Source organism: Corythoichthys intestinalis, chromosome 8 (assembly GCF_030265065.1).
Source record: "Corythoichthys intestinalis isolate RoL2023-P3 chromosome 8, ASM3026506v1, whole genome shotgun sequence".
Lineage (NCBI taxonomy): Eukaryota > Metazoa > Chordata > Actinopteri > Syngnathiformes > Syngnathidae > Corythoichthys > Corythoichthys intestinalis.
The window spans coordinates 49,338,448-49,366,027 of NC_080402.1; the positions used below are offsets into that span (position 1 = coordinate 49,338,448).

Below are 27,580 nucleotides of genomic sequence, written 5' to 3' on the forward strand. Positions count from 1 at the left end.
ATGGTAGGGTCAATTCTATCCTTGCAACATATGGGAAGGCAATCTAAATTACCTATAAATCTCGCATGCCTCCCAGAGTTCATCAACCTCCTTGGGTTTCGTCTTCCATGCTTCCTCTTTCATCCTACCCCAGACATGCTCAATGATGTTCATGTCTGGTGACTGGGCTGGCCAGTCCTGGAGGATCTTGATCTTGTTTGCCTTGAGGAACTTTAAGGTAGAGATTGAAGTATGCGATGGAGCACCATCCTGCTGCAGAATTTGTCCCTTTTTATGGTTAGGAATGTAAGAGGCAGCTAAGATTTGTTGATGTTTCAGACTATTTATGTTGCCTTCCACCCTGCAGATCTCTCGCACACCCCCATACTGGATGTAACTCCAGAGCATGATTTTGCCACCACCAAACTTCACTGTTTTCTGAGTGAATCTCGGATCCATGCAGGCTCCAGTAGGTTTCCTGCAAAATTTGCAGCGACTGTGGTGTAATTAAATGGAAGAATCATTTGAAAAATCCACCTTTTGCCACTTTTCCAGCGTCCATCCTTTTAACAGGCTGTGGGCCTTGGCAAATGCTACAAGGTTTTTCAATTGTCTGCACCCTGAGAGAGCTAGGTATGGATATTTTTGTACATTCAACATCATTTGGGAGGGTCTTAGCTTTCATATGAGCCATTTCCGAAACCAATTGAATAATTAAAAGTCAGGTTATTCGCAATTGTTTCTACAAAATGGGTAAGCGACAACTTTTGTCATGGACTGTATAAATGAACTCATATAATGCAATTAAGGTGCTTAAAAGTTGTTGAGGATTATTTGAGCATCCTGAAAAGTTGCAGGTGTTATGTCGCGACCGTCCCTATGCAGACCTACGCCCTTCCTTAGCATTCACACTACTTGCACATTTTTAAACCGGCCTTCATTTTAGCAGTCATATAAAATTTGTACACGCATTAGATTCTCTAGTTGTAGTTTCAATGACGTAAAAGATTACATGAAGCACGAATATTTGCTTTAGTTATTTAATTCAACAACAACAACAAAAATGTTTAATCTCTACTGAACTGTTCCCAGCATGTTGCCATGAAATCTGTCAAAAAAAATTCTCCAAGTGGTGTTAAATCACATCCGCATTGTGTGCCACTCCAAGTGAATTCCTGTTGAGGTGCCAGTGCAGGTGAATGGAGTTCAGTCTGGCAAGGCGGGAGGCCAGTCCACATCTACAGACTGCAGGACAGAAAACAAGAAGACTTACAGCTCTTAAAAACAAACTAATTTAAATAGTTAAATTTCATCACTAGTAGACATTAGCTAATGAGTTACCACAACAGTGTGATTTTAATGTCTGTTATTATTATAATTTTTTTTACCCTTAAAGCGGAAGTTCAGGATTTTTGACATGAGGCTTAATCTTCGAGTTAGCAGGGGTTTAGTAAATTGGTGGAGTTGATTTTAAAAATTCCGTTTCGTTTGCAAGTTATTTGTTAGTTTCAGGGCTCCGAAGTGGCTAACCTAGCGCAAGTCTGCTTTAATTAAGGGCACTCATTGGCTGCCATAGCCATTGCCTAAACCAGTGTTTTTTTAAACAGTGTGATCGTCAGGTTTACCGCGAGATGTTATTCAATATCGCTTTTTCTTCTTCTTCTTAAAAACGTTGTCGGGCGGAGTTGCAGTAGGAAGGAATAAGTGGATAGAAGGTTGCGGTCGTGTGCAGATGAGCGAGGTATTTCTCGTGTCGCGTTCAAGAACTGCGCGGATTTCTAGCCATCAGCCACCTAATCCATATGTGATGACTGTCAATCCTCCCCTCTGTGTTTTATTCCAATGTGTTTTATTCCAAAACATTGACGAGGACAGCAAGGTGGCTGATGGCTAGAAATCCGAGCAGTTGTTGAACGCGACACGAGCAGCAATCCAACAGCGCCATGGTGCAAAGCAAGTTTAAACGTCATCTCCAAACGAAACTTCCGTCGCTTCAAAACAAGTTGGACTAATTTGTTCGCCTTTGTGAAAACACAGAGAAACAGGCAACTTTTTTTTTTTAGAAAAACTACAAAGGTAAATTAGAAAGCCCTCATAGCCAGATACCTTGTTGCTGAACTTGTTGCTAAATCCAAATAGAGACATTAATATTACCTGCCTGAAGAGCCATTGTCAGCGAGATGCTTGGCCCTGATGTGTTTAAAGACATTGCTAAAGTCCCCCTGTCTGATAATTCTGAGCTTTTCAAGCCTAAGTGCTATTAAAAAAAATAGAAAATGGAGAGAGACTGAGTGCTATTGAAGAAGATTCCTGCCAGGATATCGGCTTTGTGTTCATCTAAACAGGCTCAAGTTTCATATTGAGTAAGTATAAATTTAGACAAATTATTTATAATTAAAAATGATGTACAGAAAGTAACATTTTCTGTTTTTGGTGTGCCGCGAGATTTTTTTCCAATGTAAAAACGTGCCGTGACTCAGAAATGGTTGAAAAACACCGGCCTAGACGTTCAATCCATTTTGATTGGTAGGGGCAATTCATCAATGGTACGGAAACGTGAGCAATCAGTCAGTTTTCCCAGTTTAAATGACAGTTTAAATTGGACCTCCATTGCCGTCAATGGCATGCAATGAGTTCAATACTAGGAAAAATATTACTCTACTTTAGAGTATTAGTTGTGGCTGTAACTATTTGTTTTAGTTCATTTTAATATCATTAATTTGCTTTCAATAACATGGCATTCATTTATACTTATATAAACACGACAAAACAAAACAAATGCGATGGTAGCTTTGCTTTGATGATTGGTATATCGGTTCACTTCCTGTTGATTTTGAGGCATCTCAGACTTCTTGGAGATATTGCGTCACTTCCTGTTTATTTAGGGTCACTTCCTGTTAATTTGGGGACATTTTGGGTTCACTTCCTGTAAACATTGGGTCACATCCTGTTGATTTTGATACATTTGAGGGTCACTTACTCTTGATTTAGAAGCATGCCTGTAGATATCAGGTCACTCACTACCTGTTGATTTGGGGGCATTTCAAGGTCACTTTCTGTTGACTTTTGGGCATTCCATCATCACTTCCTGTACTTATTGGGTCACGACCTGTTGATTTTGGGGTCACTACCTATTGATATTGGGCAAATTGGGTTGCAAATCAACAGGCGTGAATGGAAGTTTTTGTACTATTGAATTGAAAGCCGGGCAAAAAGGGCGTTCGGAATTGAATGAGAAATTTTGGCGAATAGGAATAAATGGGTATGTTTTTGGCAAATTTTGGTCAAACCGTAAGTTTTTAGCAAATACTGAATATTCCCTTTGTAGCATCTTGGACTTCCTGTAGATATCGTGTCATCTCTTGTTGATTTAGGAGCATTTTGGGTTCACTTCCTGTTGATTTGGGGGCATTTCGGGTTCACTTCCTATCCATATTGGGTCACTTCCTGTTGATTTTGAGGCATGCAGGGGTCAAATCCCCATTGATTTGGGGGCATTTCAGGGTCACTTCCTGTTGATAACGGCTCACTTGGGTTAGGAGTTAATGCAAATTTTTGTGCTATTGAAATGAAAGGCGGGTGAATAGGGCCTTTGGAAAAGAATGGAAAATTTAGGCTAATGGAAATAAATGTGTATGTTTTGGGCAAATTTTGGCTGAACCGTATATTTTTGGCAAAAACAATATAAATTTTGTCACTCTTAACGTTCTAAATGTTTTGATGGATAAATGATGTTATTTGGACAAACATTGTAGGACAAGAAGCGTTTTTATTTATATTTTTTTCAAAAAACCTGCAATTTTGGGCAAACTGATTTTTGGGGTGTCAAATGAAAGAGAGCCCACGTCAAATGAGAATTCCGGTCATTCTGTATATCTGTAAAAATAATATTATAGATGGTAGCTTTTGCATTACATACAAAGCTACCATCAAATATATTAAAAAATAGTAATTTATACTTTTAAAAAAAAAAGGTAATATACTTTTTAATAACCAAAAATAGTCAGTTGCCCTTTCAAGGGTTAAAGGTCTTAATCTTTATTTGGCTGTTGTGGACACTGTCCCTAAAAGTGTTAATTGATATGAATGCATTAAGGTAGCTTAAAAAATATTTTCTCCATGATCAAAAGTCTAATTTGCAAACTTTGACATGAACGTCATTTATACTAGACAGTCTTTTTACTTACCTACATATGCCAGAGACACAAAAATAAAAAAGAAAACAGTTGTACCTGTACATCTAGTTCTAGTATGTCTGTGTCCGTGTCTAGAAGCTGACACAAGTTTGGTTTAGTACGCCCAAAGTCTCCATGGACAAACTCTTTGATGTATCTGAATGGACGGTTTCAGGAGAACATCTTCAAAATGCACATAATAACAGCAATTGAGAGGCAGGAGATTAAGTCTGAATAGAAAGAGTGAAGCGGCAGGTCAGAACGAGGATACGTGCCGGCCTGTGTCTTGAGGCCGAGCTGGAAGTGGTGTTCGTCCACGAAGTTTGCACTCATGCTATGGATGAGACGCTGGCGGACCGCCAAAGTGCGACGGTGCAGAACTCTCAGAGGGGTCTTCTGGTCCACGGTCAGGTCCTTGAACGACGATCAAACGTCAACACCGGCACATTTCGGCGACAAACGCCATATCTGGCCGCGCTCACCTTGATGCGGTCGATGAAGGCGATGTCGTCTTTCCGGATGGACTTTTGCGTCCACACCAACGCTCGGTACGACTTGGTCTTCTCTTCCTCGCCCTCCTTCATACGACTCATGGCGTCCCTAACGTGTGCGCACATTAGGCATGAGTACTGGGGAAACTCCTAGGAAACCAAAAGAGTTGGAAAGCTTGTACCTGCTGACCATCTGCAGATCACGAACTCGGATCTTCTCGGAAGATGCATTGATGACCTGGACATTTAAAAATAATGAAATAAATGCATTTATTAAAATAGAAAAATAGAAAAAAAAGTTAAAATAGCACCTATAAGCATCACAGACACAAGTGTCACAGCATCTAAATTTAAATAATCAATTTAATTAAAAAATCATTAACAAATAGAAAATAATTTTGTTTCAAAAATTTGAACTTAAAATAAGAGGTTTGTCGACATTAAGTCAACGCATACATTGTTAATTAAAATGATGAAAAAATAAATGAACATAAAAATAAGTTGAACTGAAAAATAATGACGTTAAAAATAATACTATTTAAGAAATGAAAATAATTCAAACAAAAAGATTAATCAAAATAGTGTGCAGACATTGCGTCCACAGTTTCAAATGCACCTGCCCCCCCCAAAAAGACAGCAAGGCAGCGTGACGTCACCATAGTAAACCGGAAGGGGGTCAACATACAGTAGAGCACTCGCAGACGACCCATGCTAATACTGCCTGTTTTCTGCCGGTTATCTCTCAAAAAATAACATGCCGAGTAAACACTGCTGTTATGGAACTTGTAGAAACGACTGTAGATATTACGACTGTCCACATATGAAGGATGTTTTCTTCATTCGTTTAACGAAGCCAAAAACTCAAGATAAATGTGAACGATGGATCAACTTGTGCGGACCACTTTAACGCCAGCAAGGTGAAGCCATTCACCTTCATATGTACTAAACATTTTGTTGGGGGCCATGATCCTACAGATGAGTCTTGAGCCATCCTGCCCGAAAGAGGTAAGCTTGTAGCTTGGTGTTTTGCCGTGCTGCTTCTGTCTGACAATTAATGACCTGAAAAAAAAAAAAAACGGTATCTGACTGCTACTGTTGTTCTGACCTGTGTTGCCAACAGTCAGATTGCCTCGCACATCATTCGTGATATCTATGGACAATCTTTTTTATTTAGTTGTTGAGAATTAAGAATTTGTTGTTAAGAACTAAGGCCTCACTTACGGTGACATGTTTGAGATGTTATTACCAGTAGGAGTTAGCAGAGTTTTTGTAAAAAATTTTGGTTTATTGTTGCAGATTGAACGTATTGTCAGGTGCAAGAGAAAACCACCAACACCACCATTCGCAAGCACTCCAACGTCAAAAAGGAAAGTGGTGGACCCGGCAAATACTGTTCTCGACGCAGCAAAGTTCTTGTTGGATCTCTATATGATGTCACCTCTCGATGTTACTGACACAGAAGAAAATAAAAGTGTTAAAAAATATTGTTGGATTATGTAGTGTAAATCGGATTGTCATACATATTACAGTAAGCGACGTTACACTATTTTGATGTTTGAATATTTGTTCTATCAAACAACAAATCGGGAATATTAACAAAATGGCCCTCTTACTATACAACAACCTCATGTTTAATAATATCACAATAAGTTATTGTGATGCACTGTACATTTCAGTAATTACAAATTTTATGGCCACTGAAGTTATACATAAAACTTCAGTAACTAAAGCATATTTCATTCACATTTAAGTGGACTAGAATTAGCTTGAAATATGCTGCTATAATAACAGCATATTTCAAGCTAATTCCTTGGCTAGTTTACTCAAATTCAAATGTTTCAAGTAAAGTACATTTGTAGAGCATATGGTGGTAAAGGATAGCTTTTTGAAACAGGAGAATGTCACTTGCCACGTTTACATGGAGCCAAATATTCCAATTACAATCGGAATATTTGTTCAAACCGAATAAATGTGTTCCATATAAACACCTCATTCGGAATGAACAGGCCCAAACCGAATGGAATTTCATTCCGATTCACAGGGGTGGAATATTCCTTTTCCCAAACCGATTAGAAGTAAAATTATATCATGTAAACAGGGAAGCGGAATGGTGTCTGGTTGCGTTCTTTCTGCACATGCTCCGTAGTGACGTCACTTTGTGACGTAAGTAACGTCACTTGCAACATGGCTTCCAAGCACAGCGCACCTAATTGGAGTCCGGCGGAAACATTGTATTTAATTCAAACTTTAAAAGAATTGAATATAATTGCTCGCTTAGACGGGCGTAAAACGAGGAACAGTGAATTATTTAAAAAAGTTCACGAGAGGTTACACGAAGCCGGAATAGACCGGAGCGTTGACCAGATTAGAAACCGGTGGAAAACCGGCTACTACAAGGCAAAAGAGCAAAACAGCAGAAGCGGATACGACCCCACAAACACAACAAGTGGGTTAAAGTTAAAACAGCAGCACTCTGACGATCGATCTCCATGTTTTGCAACGTGACGCTTTGTTTTGATTAATCTGCGCATGTCAGACGGCAGTTGTCAAACGTCCTTTCGGAATAAAGGCAGACACATGTAAACGCTGGATCGGAATAGATGAAGTGACATGTAAACAGCTGATCTGAAATTTCCATTCGGAATGATTTGAATCGGTATGAATAAAAGTCAGCATGTAAACGTGGCTAATGTCAGTGGCGTAAGGCAATGTTAGTAAGCAAAAGAAAAAAAAAGAAAAAAGCTACCCCTGGATTAGGTCGGCTCTTTTTCCCGTCTTTTTCTACCTCCTACACTCAAGCCATCTCTTCAACTGAACATTTGTATGTCCTTCCACATCATTACCAGTGAATTTGATATCAGGGGTATAATTTTCGGACAGAATTAGTAGGTTTAGCTGAGTAGACATCTCATTCGTACACTATTTCCATTTGTCTAGCATGAGTGACACGGGCGAGTTTGACCCCCCCCTAGCAACACTTGCTAGCTTCATGAATATTAATAAGCAAAGGTGACATGTTGCGTGCAGCACGCTATTGCATAATGATGCTCCATCGGATACTTTAAGACTGATAAATGTTCAAGGTTTTCTAAAAAAACAAATTTATGAAAAAAGTGCTTATATTGCACCACTATATTTATTGTTGGAATCAAAATTGTGCAAACATCAGTTTTTTCGATCAAGTGCAAGTGCCTATAAGGTATTGCCATATCACATATGGCTCACACAGTGCTTCTGGCTCAACAAAGGCACAGTACAGTGAATGATGTATGTAATGACTTTATAATTCATTAATTTTTCGATCATTTATCGTTCATTTAATTTTTGCACCTTGAATGCAAATTGCATACTCACATATCAAATCCCAAGCATTAGTTTAGAGACATCTAATGGTCAATAAGCATAACTGCTGTGCTAAGCTGTGAGCAGCTCTTGTACAAAGGCAGAAGGCTTCAACATTCACTTTGAAGGACACATGCTCATTGGCCTAAAGCCAATAATGTCAATATTATCTGATATCATTTCAAAATGCTTTTATTGGCCAATGTTATCGGCTACCCGATAATATGAGATAACTCTAATTGTGTTAAAAAAAAAAAAAGTTTTTTAAAACCGTCAAATTTACATAATTTTTAAAGCCTCAAACATGGAGTTTAATGTTTTTTAAGGCCTGAATTTTGACAAAATCATTTAATGACTTTTAATGCTTTTTAATGACACGCATAAACCCTGTAAAAAAAAAAAAGATTGAATAAATACATTAATAAAATAAAAATATTTAGATAAATGAATTGATTGAAAAGTAGAAAAATAACAATATAAAAAAATAAGAATATAAAATAAAATAATAAAATAGGGTTTGTCAGTGTCACAATACCTGCTAGATTTTCAAACAAAATAAAAGTATTAAAACAACTAAAAAATAACACAATTTTGAAAAAATGTCAGAAAAAAACTAGTAATTATTAAGATAAAGTAAGTCAGTGTTGTGCATGAACGCGTTCAACGATCGTTCATGAACACGTTCATATTTTGGGCGAACGTGAATTGAACGCATCATATTTCTGTCTCATGAACGTTACTGTGAACGCGCTCATTCTAGCGGTTGTGAGCGGTGCTCATAACTTCGTTCATGAGTTCATCACATTTAGAGCCTTACCGACAAAACTGCATATAAAGCCATAGGCTAAAAACACACAATAAAAAAATTAACCTTAATAGCGGAAAATTATCCAACCTGGCAACCCAAGCTGCCTGTCACGGCCGTATTGTTTAAGCAAATATGTCATCACAACAACAGCAGCATGAACACAGAAGCTGGCAGCTCTCGAAACCCGGCCCGCTCAGAGCAACTTTCTACACAGTACCAGCATTTAAAAGAGTTTTACGAAAAAGTCAGTACCGACCCGGATGGCAAAAATATAACGTTTACTTGTAAACTTTGTCCACCTGGATTGAAGAAGACCGTCCGTACGTCGGTAACGTCTTTAGCCAACCTTAAACGGCACATCGAAATAAAGCATGCGACAAGCCTTGCTAGGTATCTGCGACTGCGAGCATGTGCGATTAAGAAAGAGACGGCAACGGTTGGCCAGAGCAGTACCTCTGCCACCCAAATACCGCTAACAGCATACCAGAGTGGCCCCGTTTTCTGTCTCTCCCAGCCGCAGCTAGACAACCTAGTTGTTGTCACAATAAAGAACATTCAAACAGCAAGGTTTTGCTTTTGCTTATGAAAATATACTTTAGATAAAACCTGTAGAGCTGCTAATGTGTGGACTGAAGGAGTGGCAGCAAAGCACTATGGAAATCCCAGTAATCTGAGGGCTGCCCCCTCACTGCTAGTGTAAACCCTGGTTGGACAAGGATTTGAAATTGAATATGAAGATGAATCTGACACATAGTTTCTGTGTTAAAAAGGATACATGAATTGCTGTCTGTGGTTCTATATGGACACTGCCAATAATAGCTTGCAACCATTTTTGGCGAACAAAAAGAACTGAACTACAAAAGTTCATTTTTTGGAACCATGAACTTTAGTTCAAAATTTTGAATTATGAACTATGAACTGAACAGTTCATTTAAAATTTGTGAACTGCAATTTGAACTAGTTCATGTAGAAAATGAACTTTCCCAACACTGAAGTAAGTATGTCAACATCATGTCAACACACACTGTGTCACAGGACCTGCTGTACGTTCTTCATGTTCTCCTCGCCGAGTTTGCCCTTGTGAGGGTTCAGCAGCTCCAACGCAAACGGTCGACCTGGAAGACAAAGAAGATGAAAAAGAGGAGGAATTGTTGCGATGGTGATGATGACATTGCACCCATTTCTTTTTCCATTTGTGTCCTTTACCATTTCCCAATGTGCGCACGTCCACGTCTTCACGGCCGGATGAGGAGAAATTAAACCCTGGACAAACATTGCTATAACAAGTTAGATGAACGTCATCGTCGCAGCTTACACTGTTGTCAACAATTTTCACCTTGCGCTCTGAACGCGGCCAGGACGGGCGTGGCGATGAGCTCCTCCACCGACGACTCCATCCGCCGCTCACCGTCGATGAGCCAGGGCGTCTGTGGCAGGCTGCGGCAAAACTTATTGTAGCGCCCTGAAGAACACCTGACAATAGTCCGACAAGCCAAAAAGACAAAAAAGGCTTTGCATTCTGACACTTACCCGCCACAAAGACGGACGTGTGGACGCACTGGACGTCCTGCGGCGTGCAGCTGCTGGTGGGTCGGGACGGCGGGCACGGTGAGTGTCTGACAAGCAAAACAAAACCATTACAGCAACGTTTTAAGCACAAGAGGACTCTTTAAGGCAAGACTGACTTGGTAAATTTGCTGTCAGGGATCTTCTCCAAAGCTTTCACCACTGCCATGCGGGTAAACACTGACTGCACGCACACAGTTTGTCGTTAGTTGTCAAATTTGATTTCATCCGTACATCTTTTTCAGAAACAAATTTAATTTCTAGAAGTTCTTGACAAGTAAAATAATACCGATGTCCTTGCACCTGATCACGTCAATTTCATGGAGATCGGGTTTTTAAAACGTATTTATTTATTTTTACATATTAAATCATTGGCTACCATAAACGGCAGTAGATGTCCAATCCATTTTGAATAAGAGAACTGGTGGCGGTTGAACCCCCTACTCAAATTGGATTGGAAGTCTATTGCCATCAACGGCAGTGAAACCTGATCACTCACTGTCACCCTGTCAATGGCAGTCAATGAATTAAGGGCTACAAGCAACAAAATAATCCAGAGGTACAAGGATTAGGGATGTCCCTATTGCATATTTTTGCACCCATGTACGAGTCAACTGATTTTAAAAATCTGCCGATAATGAGTCCCAATCCGATACCGAAAAAAGAAGTTTTTAATTTCAACAAAAGTTCCAAACATGTCACAGTCCCACCGTGCTGCCTTCATAATGTGAATTATTTTTAAACAAGAATAACACAGAAAAATATCATATTTATCAAATGCTTTATAAAGTTAGGCTACGTCTACACTAGGACGGATAATGGTCTTAAACGTGTAATTAATTAAAGTGTCGGCTACACTATTGTACCTCTTGTCCACAGATTTTATTACACGGGCTAGAGGGGCGCATAATTTTATGAATGGCGCCTAAACCGCCTATTATAACCAGGCTATCCGTTAAATAATCAGATACAAAGGAAGTCACGTCACGGAACACGCCATTGCCATTACAGCATCGTAAACAATGGAGGTGAATGGTACAGACGCGGCTTTCCTGCTTCTCTTTTTACAACTGAAAGAACTTGTACATTTTTACGCTTGAATATGTCCGGAGAAGACATCGAACAACGCCGAAAAATTGTAAGCTTCAGGTTCAGAGTTGACCCGTGCGGACAATGACGTCACGGATGAGGCTGCTCCTTTTTGCGCAGGCATCAATGCCAGAGTGTGGTTATAAACGCACCTTAAACGTAGTGCAAACAGGGATAAAATATTGTCCGAATTACTAGGCAAAAAAAATCCGTCCTAGCGTAGCGCTACCAAGCTTTTCTAGCGAGATCAAAACTACAAACCTGTCAATAATCGTTAACTTTAAGTACCAAATGCAAGCGGCAACGGACAGTTTGGCTGCACTGCTAAAAAGGAGGGATGGTGTGGCGCTGTAAAAGCATGAAGCAGAAAAACATTAATACAGGGAGTCCCTGGGTTATGACGCACCCGACTTAAGCGATTTCGACTTTAAGAACCCCGTGTCTCATTATTGTTATTTTTTAATATATATAAATGTTGACATTTGATTCGTGATGCATGCTTTTATTTTGCCGCAGGAAGCGAAGAACGCGAAGCAAGCGCATGTACAGATGCGGCCACTCTAAACACTCAGAGAAACCGAGTGACAGAGGTGACAGCCTGCGCGCACACTTGTTTTTTGTGAAGCATCCAGAGGCAACGGCTGTATATAACCCCTTTTGCACTGTTTATTGTGCGTTTTCAATTGTAGTCGAATACGAGTTTATGTGATTGTTTTTGATGATGCACGTACGCTAACTGATACATGCTAATTGTTTGTTATTGCTGTATCAGCAGCTACTTGTATATGCAAATTTGATTTGCTGTTATTGAAGAGACTGATTTGATTTTATTTTAGTTTCATTCTGTAAACAATGATGTCATGAGCAGCTGAACAAGGTCAGTAAACCACACGGACGTCTGACATCGTCATTTCGGAGCTTAGCTCACTGCGTAGCTAGGACTTAGTTCCAACGTCTTGGCGAAGACAGTGCAATGACGTATAATACACGTTTTTTTTGGAAAGTTTTTTTTTTTTTTTTTTTAATTTAGAGGGTGTTTTGAGGTATTTAAGGGATTAATTCTTACTTACACAGAAATCCCGGTTACATCGTAACCACAGGAACGGAGCTCGTTTATAAACCGGGGACTACCTCTGTAAAATTTTAATGAAAAACCAAATGCTTTTCACCTGATTCTGATCCTCTGAAAAATGGCAGGATCGGAGCAGGACATCCCTAATAGGGATATTGCATTATATATGGGTCATATAGTACAATTTATTATATGTATATTTATATTCACACTACTTGAACAAACATTGCAGAACAATGAGAAAATGTCCAGCGACAGCAAAAAGGTCAAGAAAATCACAATCAAGATACCTTAATATATCACATTGGAACGCAGACTTTATTTTTTTTATGTAAGTTTACTCGTGTAAAATAAAATATTTCAACTTTGTGTGCAACCTAGTTTGGTGCTACATAACTCATTTGGAAAGGAAGGATTTTTTCTTTTTTCTTTCACTTAATTGAAACCACTGCTGTACTAATAACCATTTTATATGGCTATAATGTTGGGATAGCTTTGTTCAAATTGGGCAAAAGAAGACATTTAATACACTTCTAATGTATTATATGTATAAAATCCTCAAAATCAGGTGACCTGAATTCACATGGAAAAATATGTATTTAAGACATCCCAAGAAAATATACATCCAATCCAAGATGTACATTTCCTAGGTTAAATAATTGAAGAAATCTGGTAAAAGGCGCATTCTCGGCTCACCAGTTTGTTCTTGGTAGGTTTGAAGCAGTCGGGACAAGTGGACGCACTGAAAGACAAAAATCCAGTTAATCCCAAAAGAATACCCCAGCAGGTTTCTACAAGTATCAGTAAATCACAAGTATCAGTAAATCTCATTTAATGCTTTGTAATGCCACTTTAAAGTAATTTCATGCCCATGCATGCCCAACTGCAGATAGTTTCACACACAAATTGTAAGTAAAGTTGTCCCATAATGACTTTAACCGATACACCGGTATTGTCAAACTCCAAAAATCCGACAACGATATCAAGCGGATACTGATATATGCGATCGTGAACCTACAATTTTATGGCTAATTGTTTGTGGTGCCCCACTGGATACTTTAATAATGATAAATGTAACAACTTCATGGTTTTCCAATAAGCATTCTGTGAAAAATAAGAGAACAACTTCAACTGAATTTATGGAAAAGTGCCTATATTGCACTACTACATTTGTTGTTGATATGAAAATAATGCAGACATCATTTTTTGGGGATGACGTGTAAGTGCAAAGTGCCAAAAAGGCACTACCGTATCACATATGGCTAACAGAGAGCTTCTGGCTCAAAACAACAACAAAGGGACACAGCTTCAGAACAGTGAATGAGGTAGGTAATGAGTTTAAAATTCCTTTCAATCATTCATTTTTCATTCATTGTTTGCACCTTGAATGCAAATGGTCTACTCACATAACAAATCCAAAGAATCTTAGTTTGGAGACATTTAAGGTCGACAAGCGTAGTTGCTGTGCTAAACTGTGACAAGCCCTTGTACAAAGGGTTCTAGTTTACATAATTTTAAATGCCTCAAACATTTGGTTTAATGCTTTCTAAAGCTTGAATTTTTACAAAATCCATTTAGTGACTTTTAATGACACACATAAACCCTGTAAAAAAAAAAAATGATTGTAAGCATAATTGTGGTACTAAACTGTGACCAGCCCTTGTACAAAGACAGAAGGCTTCTACATTCGCTTTGAAGGCAACATACCGATAATGAAAAACCAATGTCGATATTATCAGATATCATTTTAAAATGCATTTATCGTCCGATATTATCGTGTAGCCGTCCGTATCAGCTCTCTTATCCTGTAATGATCTTATGTTCTGTTATCCCGGCTACCCGATGATATTAGACAACTCAAAAAAAAAAAAAGGAAAAAGAAAAAAAAAAACTTTTTTTTAACCGTCAACATAATTTTTAATGCCTCGAACATTTACTTTAATATTTTTTAATGTAAAAGCATTATCATGACTGAATTTTGACAAAATACACTTAATGACTTTTAATGCTTTTTAATGACCTGCATAAACCCTGCCCAGTGTTAAAGTGGCACAGGATGAAGCTATGACAACAGGCTCCCAAACTCACAGAAAGTGGCAGTCGGCATCCGTCTCTGGGTGAGTGAAGCCCACGCTGACCTCCAGCGCACTCTGGAAACAAACACCAAAAACTCATTTGTAGGTCATTTATGTGTGAAAGTCCGACTCCGCCCAAATGAAAACTTATGGGCCGATGCTAAATCTATTTTCTGCTTTGTATAGATGGATCTAATGGCATTTTCAATTTCCTTCGGTAGGGAAAAGTAGAAAATTTCTCTCAGTGTCTTATAGGCCTGTCGGGCTTCCCTACCACCAGTTTTCTGAGAGAAACTCGAAAATGGATTTAATATGCAGTTAGGAGTTTGGTAATTTATGAGTAAGACTATTTTTATTGATTTCTTTTTGTGAAATAAAGCAATAATTGAATAAAATAATAAGCAAAACTTGGTATCGTCATTTGTTTTTTGGGATTTTGTGTGAAAAGATTGTTTTTTTTTTTTAAAAGACTCTATGATTGGGTGTCCAGATCAAACGCTCCCTCACCTTGGCTACCACAGCGACGCCGCCCAGCTCCTGTGTCAGCAGGCCCTGCATGATCCACTTGAAAGCCTCTTTCACCTGGATGACATCATCGCGGCCCAGCACGCAGCACTTGGCTCTGGTGGGTTATGTGATGCTTTGTCAGAAGCGTGCGTCATCAAGCCGTATTTTGGGGAATAAGCGGTCGTTACCTCACTTGCTCCTTTACGTGAAGCCAACACGAATGCTGTGGATTCAAACAGGTGTCCAAAAAGTATACCAAATGAATGCAAACATGTAAGAATTTGCTAAATTGTTTGTGTTAGGATAGATTCAAACACAAGCAATTTAGCAAATTTTAAAGGGTCAATTTGTTCAGACTATACATGAGAAATAATGGTACATGTGTCCAAACTGCAACCCGCTGCAAAATAAGAAAAAAAAAATCATCGAATACAGCCAGCACCAGAAGCTTGAGTTCAGCCTACATTCTATTGCACTTTTAAGCTTCAACACTAGATGGAGCTGATTGAGCTAGTGACCTAAACAGTACCTGTCCATTATCTCAGGGGTCAAAACCTGACATGTTGAAATCGTTCGATCGCTGCCAACCCCTCATTAAAATTGGACAAAATCAACATCAATGGCAGAAAACGAGTTAATACTTAAAAACATCTCGAATCAGCAATTTATGGAGAAAATTGTTCACATTTTTCTTTGGAAGTCAATGAGTGTGTACACATTCTAGGCACACATATACTGACCTCGCGCACATACATCTGGGCAGGCAGCGAAATGGACAGCACCAAAGAGTCAACCTCGTACTTTTCCTTCTTGACCGTGTCGGCAATCTAAAAACACACGAGTCACCTTCCTTCATTCATTCTTTATGCTTTTCTGAGGTAGATTCAACAATTTTGTGGATGTGTCACACCTGTTTAGCTTGGCTAAGGTCACTGAGGTGCTGCAGGACACCCAAGCACACCACACACACACTTGACTCCTCTGTAGGTTCCTCCGGTTCCAGCTTGCTTCTTTTACTGGCAGGTTCCGACAGTGAGGCATCTTGGGAATTATTTTTTTCTTTCGTTGTGGACTCTGACGTTTTACAGTCCTCATGTTCGCCAATAAAAGCTCGAAGCTGCCTCAGCGTTTCCTGTTTACGAGTAAAAATACATGATAGATCAGTTCCAGGGTTTTATTGCAGTGTGTCTTCCATATTGGATGGGGCAGATCTAAGTTACTGGACAAAACAGATCAAAGTGGATGCCTGTCATTTATTATATGCTTGGGAAAATAGTGGCACCAAAAACACTATACAGTGGTACCTCTACATAAAAATTTAATTTGTAACAGGATCTGGTTTGTAAGTCAAAATGGTCGTATGACGAGCAGAATTTTCCCATAAGAATACATTATTATTCGATTAATTCGTTCCACACGCCAAAAACCTATGCTAAATCCTTAATAAATAGTGCATGTACAATTACTAATAGCAATTACATTTAGCAAAACAAATCAATTATAAATACAAATCGTAATAATAATAAATCAGAGATTAAAAAAAGGTTTTATTATCACCTAACTTATACAGACTGGCGAACAGATATCAGAGGAGACGGCGGGTGCATGTGGATACAGTGAGCTGTGTTGTCTAATTTAACAAATGCATTGGATAAGAGTAAGACCCATGAAAAACAATTATAAAAAATAAATTTAAAAAGCACTTTTATTGCCACCCTAATTTACTGGATACACCTTAATTTACAGGATAGAGTGAGCCGTGTCGTCTAGCCAGTTCACTCACACGCACACCACGCTCAAATTTTTCAATCATTTCCTTCTTAATTTCAATGGTAAGCGTCACCTTTTTCCTTTTTTTCACCACCTGCACTAACCTTTTTGGAACCCATGTTGATTTCTCTCACAAGAAAATCTGCTGTACAGCAAGACAATGAAATTGCAACGCAGTCATGAATTGTTATATTTCGAGCATGTCGAGACAAATGACGAGTCAAATTTTATGTCAAATGTCATAAGAATCATATGTAGAGTGTCACTTTTAATCAATGATTCATCAATGTTTATATAACCCTTGTATGTTAATTATGCGTATACTGTCCAGTCAGTAAACACCATAGCACAATAAAATTAACTAGAGTTCTAGTGTAAAGAGAAGGTACATGTCCAAAAATAATGATCAAGTACCAATGAAAAAAGTTCCTCTGGGAGAGGATTATTTTCCTGAGAGGTTTTAACTACAAGAGACGTTTCATGTTTGGTCTTGTAAGGAGAAGGCTCTCTTTCCCAAAAAAATTACTCCCAAGGAGAGGTTTTTGATCCTGTTTTAGTCCAAACATTTAGGGTTAGCAAAAAAATGGAGTGTCATTTATTGCTCCACTCTGACACGTCCAGTATGGCGCCGGCATTGACGTTGAATTTCAACGTTCACGACAGCTTCTCTGTGTATATTAGGGGTGGGAACCACTTGGTACCTAACGATACGATACGATTTGTGATTCAAAGCTCACGATGAGCTCATGACATAGCAATACAATGATTATCGATACATTGATCAGGAAATCATTCTAGGATATTTAAAAAAAATAAAAAACACTAATAAACAGAAAACCAAGCTCTTTTTATCCTTCTGCTGTAAGTTTATCACTGATAGACGTCCAATAGATTTGAACTAGGAGGATGTAGCAAATTAACCACTCCCACTTCAAACAGGCCCCTCCCAATTCAATGGCTGTCAGAGGCAGCCAATGCCATACAACGAGGTAATTTTCGGCCATTACCTTTTGATTTTCAGTCACTTCCTGTTGTTTTTGGGGCATTTTATTGGTCACTTCCTGTGGACTTCGGGGTTACAGAACAGGAAGTGACCTGTAAATGCCCTAAAATGAACAGAGAGTGACCTGTAAATCGACTGTGAACGTAGGGTTCATTCGCCCTTCCCAGTCTTAATGGATTGAGCTTCAAGCACCACCAATGGCAACCATATACAGTGCCTTGCAAAAGTATTCAGCCCCCTTGAATCTTGCAACCTTTCGCCACATTTCAGGCTTCAAACATAAAGATATGAAATTTAATTTTTTGTCAAGAATCAACAACAAGTGGGACACAATCGTGAAGTGGAACAACATTTATTGGATAATTTAAACTTTTTTAACAAATAAAAAACTGAAAAGTGGGGCGTGCAATATTATTCGGCCCCCTTGCGTTAATTCTTTGTAGCGCCACCTTTTGCTCCAATTACAGCTGCAAGTCGCTTGGGGTATGTTTCTATCAGTTTTGCACATCGAGAGACTGACATTCTTGCCCATTCTTCCTTGCAAAACAGCTCGAGCTCAGTGAGGTTGGATGGAGAGTGTTTGTGAACAGCAGTCTTCAGCTCTTTCCACAGATTCTCGATTGGATTCAGGTCTGGACTTTGACTTGGCCATTCTAACACCTGGATACGTTTATTTTTGAACCATTCCATTGTAGATTTGGCTTTATGTTTTGGATCATTGTCCTGTTGGAAGATAAATCTCTGTCCCAGTCTCAGGTCAGGTGCAGATACCAACAGGTTTTCTTGCAAAATGTTCCTGTATTTGGCTGCATCCATCTTCCCGTCAATTTTAACCATCTTCCCTGTCCCTGCTGAAGAAAAGCAGGCCCAAACCATGATGCTGCCACCATCATGTTTGACAGTGGGGATGGTGTGTTCAGGGTGATGAGCTGTATTGCTTTTACGCCAAACATATCGTTTTGCATTGTGGCCAAAACGTTCCATTTTGGTTTCATCTGACCAGAGCACCTTCTTCCACATGTTTGGTGTGTCTCCCAGGTGGCTTGTGGCAAACTTTAAACGAGACTTTTTATGGATATCTTTGAGAAATGGCTTTCTTCTTGCCACTCTTCCATAAAGGCCAGATTTGTGCAGTGTACGACTGATTGTTGTCCTATGGACAGACTCTCCCACCTTAGCTGTAGATCTCTGCAGTTCATCCAGAGTGATCATGGGCCTCTTGGCTGCATCTCTGATCAGTTTTCTCCTTGTTTGAGAAGAAAGTTTGGAAGGACGGCCGGGTTTTGGTAGATTTGCAGTGGTCTGATGCTCCTTCCATTTCAATATGATGGCTTGCACAGTGCTCCTTGAGATGTTTAAAGCTTGGGAAATCTTTTTGTATCCAAATCCGGCTTTAAACTTCTCCACAACAGTATCTCGGACCTGCCTGGTGTGTTCCTTGGTTTTCATAATGCTCTCTGCACTTTAAACAGAACCCTGAGACTATCACAGAGCAGGTGCATTTATACGGAGACTTGATTACACACAGGTGGATTCTATTTATTAAAGATACACGATAATATCGGTCGCCGATAATTATCGGCCGATAATGGCAATTATGACGTCACACAGATAATCCAGATAATAAAAAAATTCAACCGATAATGCAATCCGATAATTATATACTTGATTTAGCCTCCAAATGTACACAACCGAAGAATTCAGCACGCCGCCTCCTCAACCCCTCCCCTCTCTGAAGCCCATGAGGGAGGAGGGGTTGAGGAGGCGGAGTTACACGACAAGAATATTATGGCGGCTGTTACTAAAAAAACGACGCTCTCGCCATCTGCGGAACGTACCTTAGAAGTTCCACGAGGCTGAAAGAAAGCGTCCTCATTCAAAACCACTAACCCAGCTTCCATTTAAAACTGCATCACAAAGATTTTTGGAACGAATACGAGGCTGCTGCTCGCGGGAATGCTAAAGCTATTGTAAACACTAAGTTAAACTACGGGGCTTGTGACGATACAGAGTCGGGTTGTTTGGGAAAGCAGCCCAAGGCGGGTGGTAAACTCGCGTCTAAGGCTGAACACCGGCACGACTGGAGACCGATAGTCGGCAAGTAGCCGTCTTCCGACAGAGCCCGTCGCTCTGGCCGGTCCGGCAGGCCGCCGCCGCCTCGCCATTGGCGGGGCGGGCAGAGCCCGGTTCCCCGGCCTCTGGACCTCCAGCGAACACCCCGGTTTCTCGGGCGTTCCCTCACGGCGTGCAAGCAGAGCCAGGCCCCGAATACGCCACGGCGAACCGGCCGGTGCGAGCGGAATATCCGGTACGAACGTAGCCGCCGCCTAGACGAGACACGATTTTTTTTTTTTTTTTTAACCGAAATGACCCGAGAGCCAAAGCCCTGGATAAAAAAATAATGCAGTTTATACGACCACCATTCTTCACGAAAAACATGCCAATCACATTTTCACCACGTACATTTGGAAAAGTGATGTCCAGTAAGCAAGCTTATCATGACGGCACAGTGGTTACATGATAATTTAAACATGGAGAAAACGAAGTCAGCCAGTCAATAATGCATTCAGTATGTAAAATGACGAGCGGTCAGATGACTTTGTAACGCTGCCTTTATTTTCGGCTTAACAAAACTCAGGCACAAAACAACACGCACGGAGATGCGAGCTCCAACTCCATCCAAATAGTACTGCCGTGTATCAGTTTAGCTGCTGTAAACCAAATGTCGTGAGTGCCGCAATTGTAAACAAAGCGCTGCAGGATGGGTACGTGACATCTCGCTCTTTTGAGTTAATCATTTTCACAGTGTGCAACAAAGCATATAACATTATCTTTTCTTCTTCCAAGTTTTTTTTTAGGATGAAGTATAATAATGTATTGCTTAAAATAAGGCTGTTAAGATTATTTTCAGCTAGCTATTTTTCTTCCATGAAATCTGAGCGAAATACACTTGAAGCGCTGGCAGATAATTTCCCTTATTTCCAATAGATTTACACTTAAAACTGACTAGTTTTAAGGAGGTATATTTTGCAGTGTATTAATGTTATATGTGTTAGGAATGGCTTACTTTTAAAGGCATTTTTATGCAACTTTGGTATTTACTCTAAGTAATTGTTGCCAAAAGTTTACCATTACACAATGTCAGACAATCTATCATTATTTAGATGTTGGAATTGACGACTTGTTCATATTCTATGTTGAAAAAAAGAGCAATAAATTATATTTTTGCACAGTAATATTTTCTTTTGTGTATACTTTAAAATTTTACATAAATCTTTTAATAGAATTATCGGCTTGACATTATCGGTTATCGGTTGGAATGAGGAGGAAATTATCGGTTATCGGTATCGGTTGAAAAATGTATTATCGTGCATCACTACTATTTATCATCATCGGTCATTTAGGACAACATTGGATCATTCAGAGATCCTCACTGAACTTCTGGAGTGAGTTTGCTGCCCTGAAAGTAAAGGGGCCGAATAATATTGCACGCCCCACTTTTCAGTTTTTTAATTGTTAAAAAAGTTTAAATTATCCAATAAATGTTGTTCCACTTCACGATTGTGTCCCACTTGTTGTTGATTCTTGACAAAAAAATTAAATTTCATATCTTTATGTTTGAAGCCTGAAATGTGGCGAAAGGTTGCAAGATTCAAGGGGGCCGAATACTTTTGCAAGGCACTGTAGTTAACCGAGACACGGTTATAGTGGAAGATTTTGGTAGCAACTAGTTGATTCCCTTTTTTTTTTTTTTTTTTTTTTTTTTTTTTTTTTTTTTAAACACATTGACTTTTAAAACAATATCTCGATTCTTGGCATGAGCACATCCAGGGGCGCCACTAGGTTTTGTGAACAGGGGGAGCTTAGCCCCCAGGAGATGCACAGGATGTAAGTGAACGTAGCATACAAGCACAAAACTTCACAAACAGCTAACACATACTTATTATTTATTAATTTTTATAATTGTTTCAGTTTATTTTTAATACAGTAGAACAACAGGAAAAAATGGCTATATTTGCAAGTTACTTGATAAATGGATGTATCAAAGAATGCTTTCTGTTTTTAAGGTTAGCAAATCGGTCTGTCACTCTCTTTTTCAATTGACATGACTGTTTTTTTCTGATCCTTCAAGATACATTACACAACAATGAATTTAATTAATATCATCAATGCGTAAAGTGAGAAACATAGCTAATGCTCCAGAAGGAAGTCAAGCAAAGATAGTGGTAAAAAGAGTGCACACTTAACTCTATAAACAACCAGGACCTTCACAATGCATTTAAGACTAACTAGCTAGCAGCAGCTCACTAGCAGCGTTATTTTAGAGTTGGGCTGTAACTTTTGACCGCAAAACAACAAAGGTAAAAACGTGCGCAGAGACTGTCTGTAGTGCGCAAGCCAGTTTTTTTCTTTTTTCTTTTTTGTCAAACACGGAGCATTGGTTTATTAATTATATGGGACTTTCTGCTGTTAGCTGGGAGCCAACTACCAGCTACCAAGTACTGTTACTACCAGCATTGATAAATACTGGCTTTCTTGAAAAACCTTCTTATGTCCATCCTTCATCCATCTATTTACGCTGTGCTCTGTGTGCGTCAGAGGTACACACACACACGCTGCCGGCAGTAACGACTGCAAGCAAGGTCACAGGGAAAACGCTGACTCGAGTTTCAGTGATGTGGACGTTCTCTTTATGAATAAGTGGAATGGATTGGATAACGACGCACTGAAGAGGCTCTCTATCTTACTCTATGAATTGAAGGAAAACTGATAGTTTATGATCATATTTAAGTTAATAATGACAGGTTATATGATTACTGATTTAAAATAATATTCTGGAGACTTCATACCGCATATGTCAGCATTTTTTTTAAATAAACACCAAATTATTTATGGGGGTTTAAGAAAATTTTAGGGGGGTTGAAGCCCCCGTGAGATAGGCCTAACGACAACACTGAGCATATCGATAACGTTTTGGGATGCAAAGTATCACGATATATCAACATTTCGATATTTTGTCATACCCTTAGTGTATATACTAAAACGGTTGCCTGGGGATCACACGGGTACCCAACGGGCATGGTCAAAAAATATAGCTGACGGAGTCATGAGAAATTATCTTGCATACGTGATCATTTGAGAAAAAATATTGTCTATTGATTGATTTGTTTGTTTCCTATCTCCTTCAGAATTATTTTTTTTTAAGTGTTAGAACCTAGAAGAGCTGTTAACATTATCAAGGACCCTTCTCATCCCGGCCACCAACTCTTTGACCTGCTGCCCTCCGGCAGAGGCTACAAAACAAGGACTAACAGGCTGAGAGACAGCTTATTTCCCAGGGCCAATACTACCTTAAACACAAAAAAATATGAACTCCTAAGAAACCCTTTTAAACCCTTTTTAACCCGGTTAAACTGTGAACCTGCACATTACTTGGACCGCGTTTGTATTCATAGAATGTTTTTTTTTTTTTTTTATTCATACTCTATTCTTTGCACAAATTACATTGCTAAATTAGGACAGCATTGCACTATGTCCATCATTTACATATTTCAGTCTAAGTAGGCTATAATTATGCACTTATAGCTCTGGAGCATATATTTTTCTATTTATTTTATTTATCAAATACATGTTTATACTGGAGTGCCACATCCAATTTCGTTGTTCACAAAGTTGTTGAGAATGACAATAAAGACCTATTCTATTCTATTCTATTCTATTCTATTCTATTCTATTCTATTCTATTCTATTCTATTCTATTCTATTCTACTAGGGCTGCACAATACAGTAGTACCTCGACATATGATCGCTTCGACACACGATCCTTTCGACATCTGACATAAAATTTGACTCGCCATTTGTTTCTATATCCAACGACACGCTCGAAAGTCGACGATTTATGACAGCGCTGCAGTTTCTTTGTTTTCCCCCCAAAGACGGAGGCACGGTGGATTTTCTTGTGAGAGAAATCAACATGGGTTCCAAGAATATTAATGCAGGTGTTGAACTAAGGAAAAGGGTGAGGCTTACCATTGAAAAGATAGAAAAATATGACCGTGGTGTGTGCGTCAGTGAAGTGGCTCAGCGGTTCTCCTCCGACCTCCGTTCGCCAGTCTCCATAAATTAAGGTGACAGTTATTATTGTGGCAACATCGCCAAAAAATCGCCAGCTTTGTCAGGTTTTTAATCATTAATTTCAGAACTTCTGCAACACAACAAGTCTATTGTACGTCGCAGCTGAGCAAAGTGAAACTAAAGAGTCCCTCTGTCAAGTCAGCCACGTAGTGCGTTCAGGTACACCACGCAAAAATCCGCCATATTAGAACCCGATTTATTTACATTATTACAGGCATTATTATGACTATTATTATTATTCCTAATTTGTATTAATAATTTATTTGTTTTGCTCTGTGTAACTGTCATTTGTAATAGTACCAGCAGTATTTATTAAGGATTTAGTGTAGGTTTTTGGGCTGTGGAATGAATTAATGGAATTAAAATGTGTTGTAAAGGGAAAATCCTGTTCAACATACGATCATTTTGACTTACAAACAGGTCCTGGAACGAATGAACTTCGTATGTAAAAGTACCGCTGTATATCATTTGAACATCGCCATCGCAATGTGCCCATGCGCAATAATCACATCGCAGGGCGTGCAATTGTTTTTTGTTTTTTTTTAACATGTTAACTTTCGTTTTACTTAAGAAAAGAAGCAAGTGTGCAGATCCTGGATCCCTTTTGTAAACAGCAAGCCAGGATTAAAAAGCATGATCACGTGATCAGAAATTGGGCCGATCGCGTCTTTATTCAGAGGATCGGAATCGGGTGAAACGGACCGGGTTTATTAATCAAAAAAATATATTAATGTTTTTCTGCTTCATGCTCAACAGCGTCACAGTCTCACCTTCCCTCCTTATAGCAGTGCGACCAAACTGTTTGTCTTGTGAAAAACATGGGTGTGCCTATATTTTGTGTGGGTGCACCTTAAAGTGATTCTCTACCTTAAATACATGTAGGCTCTAATAAACCACAATTGTTCTCTTGTACTAAAACATGTTGTTAGAAACACATAAAATGTTAAATCAATGGCAATATTTTATAATATTTACAACATATTTTGACCGTTAGTTGGCGCCATGGTTTGCGGGCTCGCAGTGATGACGTCATTGGAATCTTTCCAAATGTGTAGCGTGTTCAACAATTGCTTACTGCTGCCTAAACTCGCGAAGTAAAATGCCATGATGTGCTGCTTTTGGATGCAATTTCCAGTCAAATGGAAACAAGGGGAGTGAAGTGAGTGGTCAAGGTGGAATTATTATTTTTAGTGAATAAATGTGCATGAGTGGAAGCTTCTCCCCCTTTTTGGTCACTGTATGCACGTATCCTACCCACCACGCGTTACAACTGGCGCCCGAACATTTTTCCTGGATCCTCAGTCAAGTAAGGGATCCGTCTATTTTCTGGATCCGATGGTCTCACCGTGTCTGCAATATTGGTTTCGGATCTGTCTATTTTTTTTATTCGTCGTTCCCACAGCGGCTTTTCAGATAAGTCTATTTCGTGGAATCGACTGCCTGATCGCGGCTGCAATATTGCCATGGGATCGGTCTAATTCCTGGATCTACGAGTGAGTAAAAACGCGGATTTGGATTACTATTGCTATCTTTTTTGTTGACTATTCTTCGTGGGAGTTTTCCCCAAATCATACCAAATAATCAAAGCACTATGGCACGCTACAGTGACGACAGTGACTCTGACATGGACCTTACAACAATGTTGGCGTTCCTCAGGGAACGCGTGTTTGCGTACTGCTGAGCTCCCGAGTGAAGAGTGGTCAAGGTGAAAATATTATTTTTTGTGAATAAAATTTGCATAGGTGGAAGCTTCTCCCCTTTTTGGTACTTTTATACACGTATCCTACCTACCGCGCATTACAATGTACAAGACATGGATTACACAAGGTGTGCTCTTTGGCCTGTACTGTATGTAAAGCACACGACAGCTCTGGATGCTAAAAATCTACATAATTATATTGGAATAAGTTTGAAAACGCAATATGCTTACCTTGAATATCTACTAATAAAACCGGAGTTCCCAACAGCATACAATCTCGCTCCCAACCGGAGTTCCCAACAGCATACGCTCTCTCGCTCTGTTGTCATTGACACTTTTGCCAAACTTTTGTCTTATCAGGTATTTGCTGCACGTATTTTCCCTGAAGCTCGTCTTGTGAACGACCGACAGTGCTGTCCTGCTCCTCACTTTTCAGATCTGGTTCAAATAGGAAGGGTAGAACCGACGACATGTTGGGAAAGCTAACGAGTGACACGCTGGAATTTCGGCAACAGGCCCGGTCACGTCACGCACTGCGACGTAACAAGAATGGCGACCTATCACTTAAAATAATTTTACAAACTTTATTAAAACAAAAACATTAAGAGGGGTTTTAATATCAAATTATTATAACCCATACTAACATTTATCTTTTAAGAATTACTTGTCTTAAAAATAGAGGATCTCTTTAACAAAAAAGTTCGGTGCAACCAATGCAAAAAGTAAGTGTGGAGCCTTGGCAATATATTGCAGTGTTAATTTTTTCTAATGTTGTTCACGCCTATCCTAAACAGAGCTATTCAAATTATCTGGTGAAAATTCTTCAACTATCGCAATATAATATTGCAATATATCGCAAACCCCGCAAACATCGCAAGGATAGTTTTTTCTAATATCGTTCAGGCCGCTAACTTAGAAATCAATACTAGAAGTTTGTCTCACTTTCAAAATAGCTGCTGGCGCCTGGTCTATGTATAATATGTAGTCCCTGCATTTCTGTCTGTTGTGGTGTCTACTTTTTGTCTACCTGGCGAGTCAGCCTGTAAGCGTCTGGTACACTGATGCAGCAGAACCTGAGCACACAGCGAGCGCAGCAGCCGGATGTCAACAGCTTCTTGATGATGATCTTGTCCTTTTCCTTCAAGGGCAGCATCGTTTCTATCAACAGCAAAAATATTAAGTTGATTTCATGGGTTAAAATAGCATTCAAGGCTAGGGGCATCCAAAAGGAACATTTGGATTAATATATTTTAAGTAAGTTAGCCGTAGTGACATATTAGATTGCAATGCAAATTTGTTTTGTAATTCCATCAGTATATATCTACTTAAAATTGATGAGCATATCATGGCCTTATTTTTTTCTAAAATTATCAGAATGAAACACTCAACTTTATGTCATTTTTTGGTGCCGACCAAAGAACACTTACTTGAACGACTGAGTTTCAGAATAGCTTTCATTTATTTATAATGACACGAAATTATTTTACTTTTTTGTTGCGTTTAGACGTGTGCAGCACCTTGGACTGCATATGTGCGTCACGGTCACACCGGCTGCTGATTAGGCTAAAGTAGCCAAGCTATCGTGCATACTGACCGTCTAAAATAAGGTGCCAAAGTGCGCGGTCAACATTCAGCTGGTGGGAGCAAAACTTGCACAACTATCCCTCATAAATTATCCGGGAATATAATAGCAATAATTGCAAACTAAACTATAATGACATGACAGGCATGCTAACATAATCGAAAGCCGTTTCCGGTCTCGGACGAGCAGGCAAAAGTAATCGAACGAGAGCAGGTTGTTTTCATTCCATGATAGCGTACTCAAGAGTAACCTAACCTCTGAATTTGGTATTTGTTTTGCGACAGCTC

The 27,580-nt window shown here is 39.2% G+C and overlaps 1 protein-coding gene across 3 annotated transcripts; it reads right to left on the bottom strand.

The window, feature by feature from the left end:
- Window positions 1-999: 999 nt before the first annotated feature.
- pus10 (pseudouridine synthase 10) lies at window positions 1,000-27,471 on the bottom strand. Of its 3 annotated transcripts, none has more exons than XM_057844531.1 (18): window positions 27,139-27,253; window positions 26,739-26,869; window positions 16,015-16,236; window positions 15,845-15,931; window positions 15,293-15,327; window positions 15,105-15,219; window positions 14,611-14,672; window positions 13,219-13,264; window positions 10,481-10,545; window positions 10,326-10,411; window positions 10,132-10,257; window positions 10,002-10,058; window positions 9,834-9,910; window positions 4,828-4,883; window positions 4,637-4,754; window positions 4,426-4,568; window positions 4,212-4,311; window positions 1,000-1,224 (listed from the first exon to the last, which is right to left on the bottom strand). In XM_057844531.1, the coding sequence occupies exons 1-18, from the start codon at window positions 27,167-27,169 to the stop codon at window positions 1,186-1,188; spliced, it is 1,596 nt and encodes a 531-aa protein (XP_057700514.1). In that variant the 5' UTR covers window positions 27,170-27,253; the 3' UTR covers window positions 1,000-1,185. The 3 variants fall into 3 exon arrangements, with proteins under 3 accessions (XP_057700514.1, XP_057700516.1, XP_057700515.1); XM_057844533.1 differs by having other exon boundaries at window positions 27,229-27,247; XM_057844532.1 differs by lacking the exon at window positions 27,139-27,253 and adding an exon at window positions 27,306-27,471 and having other exon boundaries at window positions 1,001-1,224.
- Between the last annotated feature and the right edge of the window lie 109 nt (window positions 27,472-27,580).

Excerpts from the sequence above, each read along its gene's own strand:
- pus10 (XM_057844531.1), bottom strand. The coding sequence starts at position 27,169 with ATGAAAGCTATTCTGAAACTCAGTCGTTCAA. Across the intron at positions 10,546-13,218 it reads AACCTACCAAGAACAAACTG|TCAGTGTTTACCCGCATGGC; the intron begins GTGAGCCGAGAA and ends GTGTGCGTGCAG. Across the intron at positions 4,569-4,636 it reads CCTTCATCGACCGCATCAAG|GACCTGACCGTGGACCAGAA; the intron begins GTGAGCGCGGCC and ends TCGTCGTTCAAG.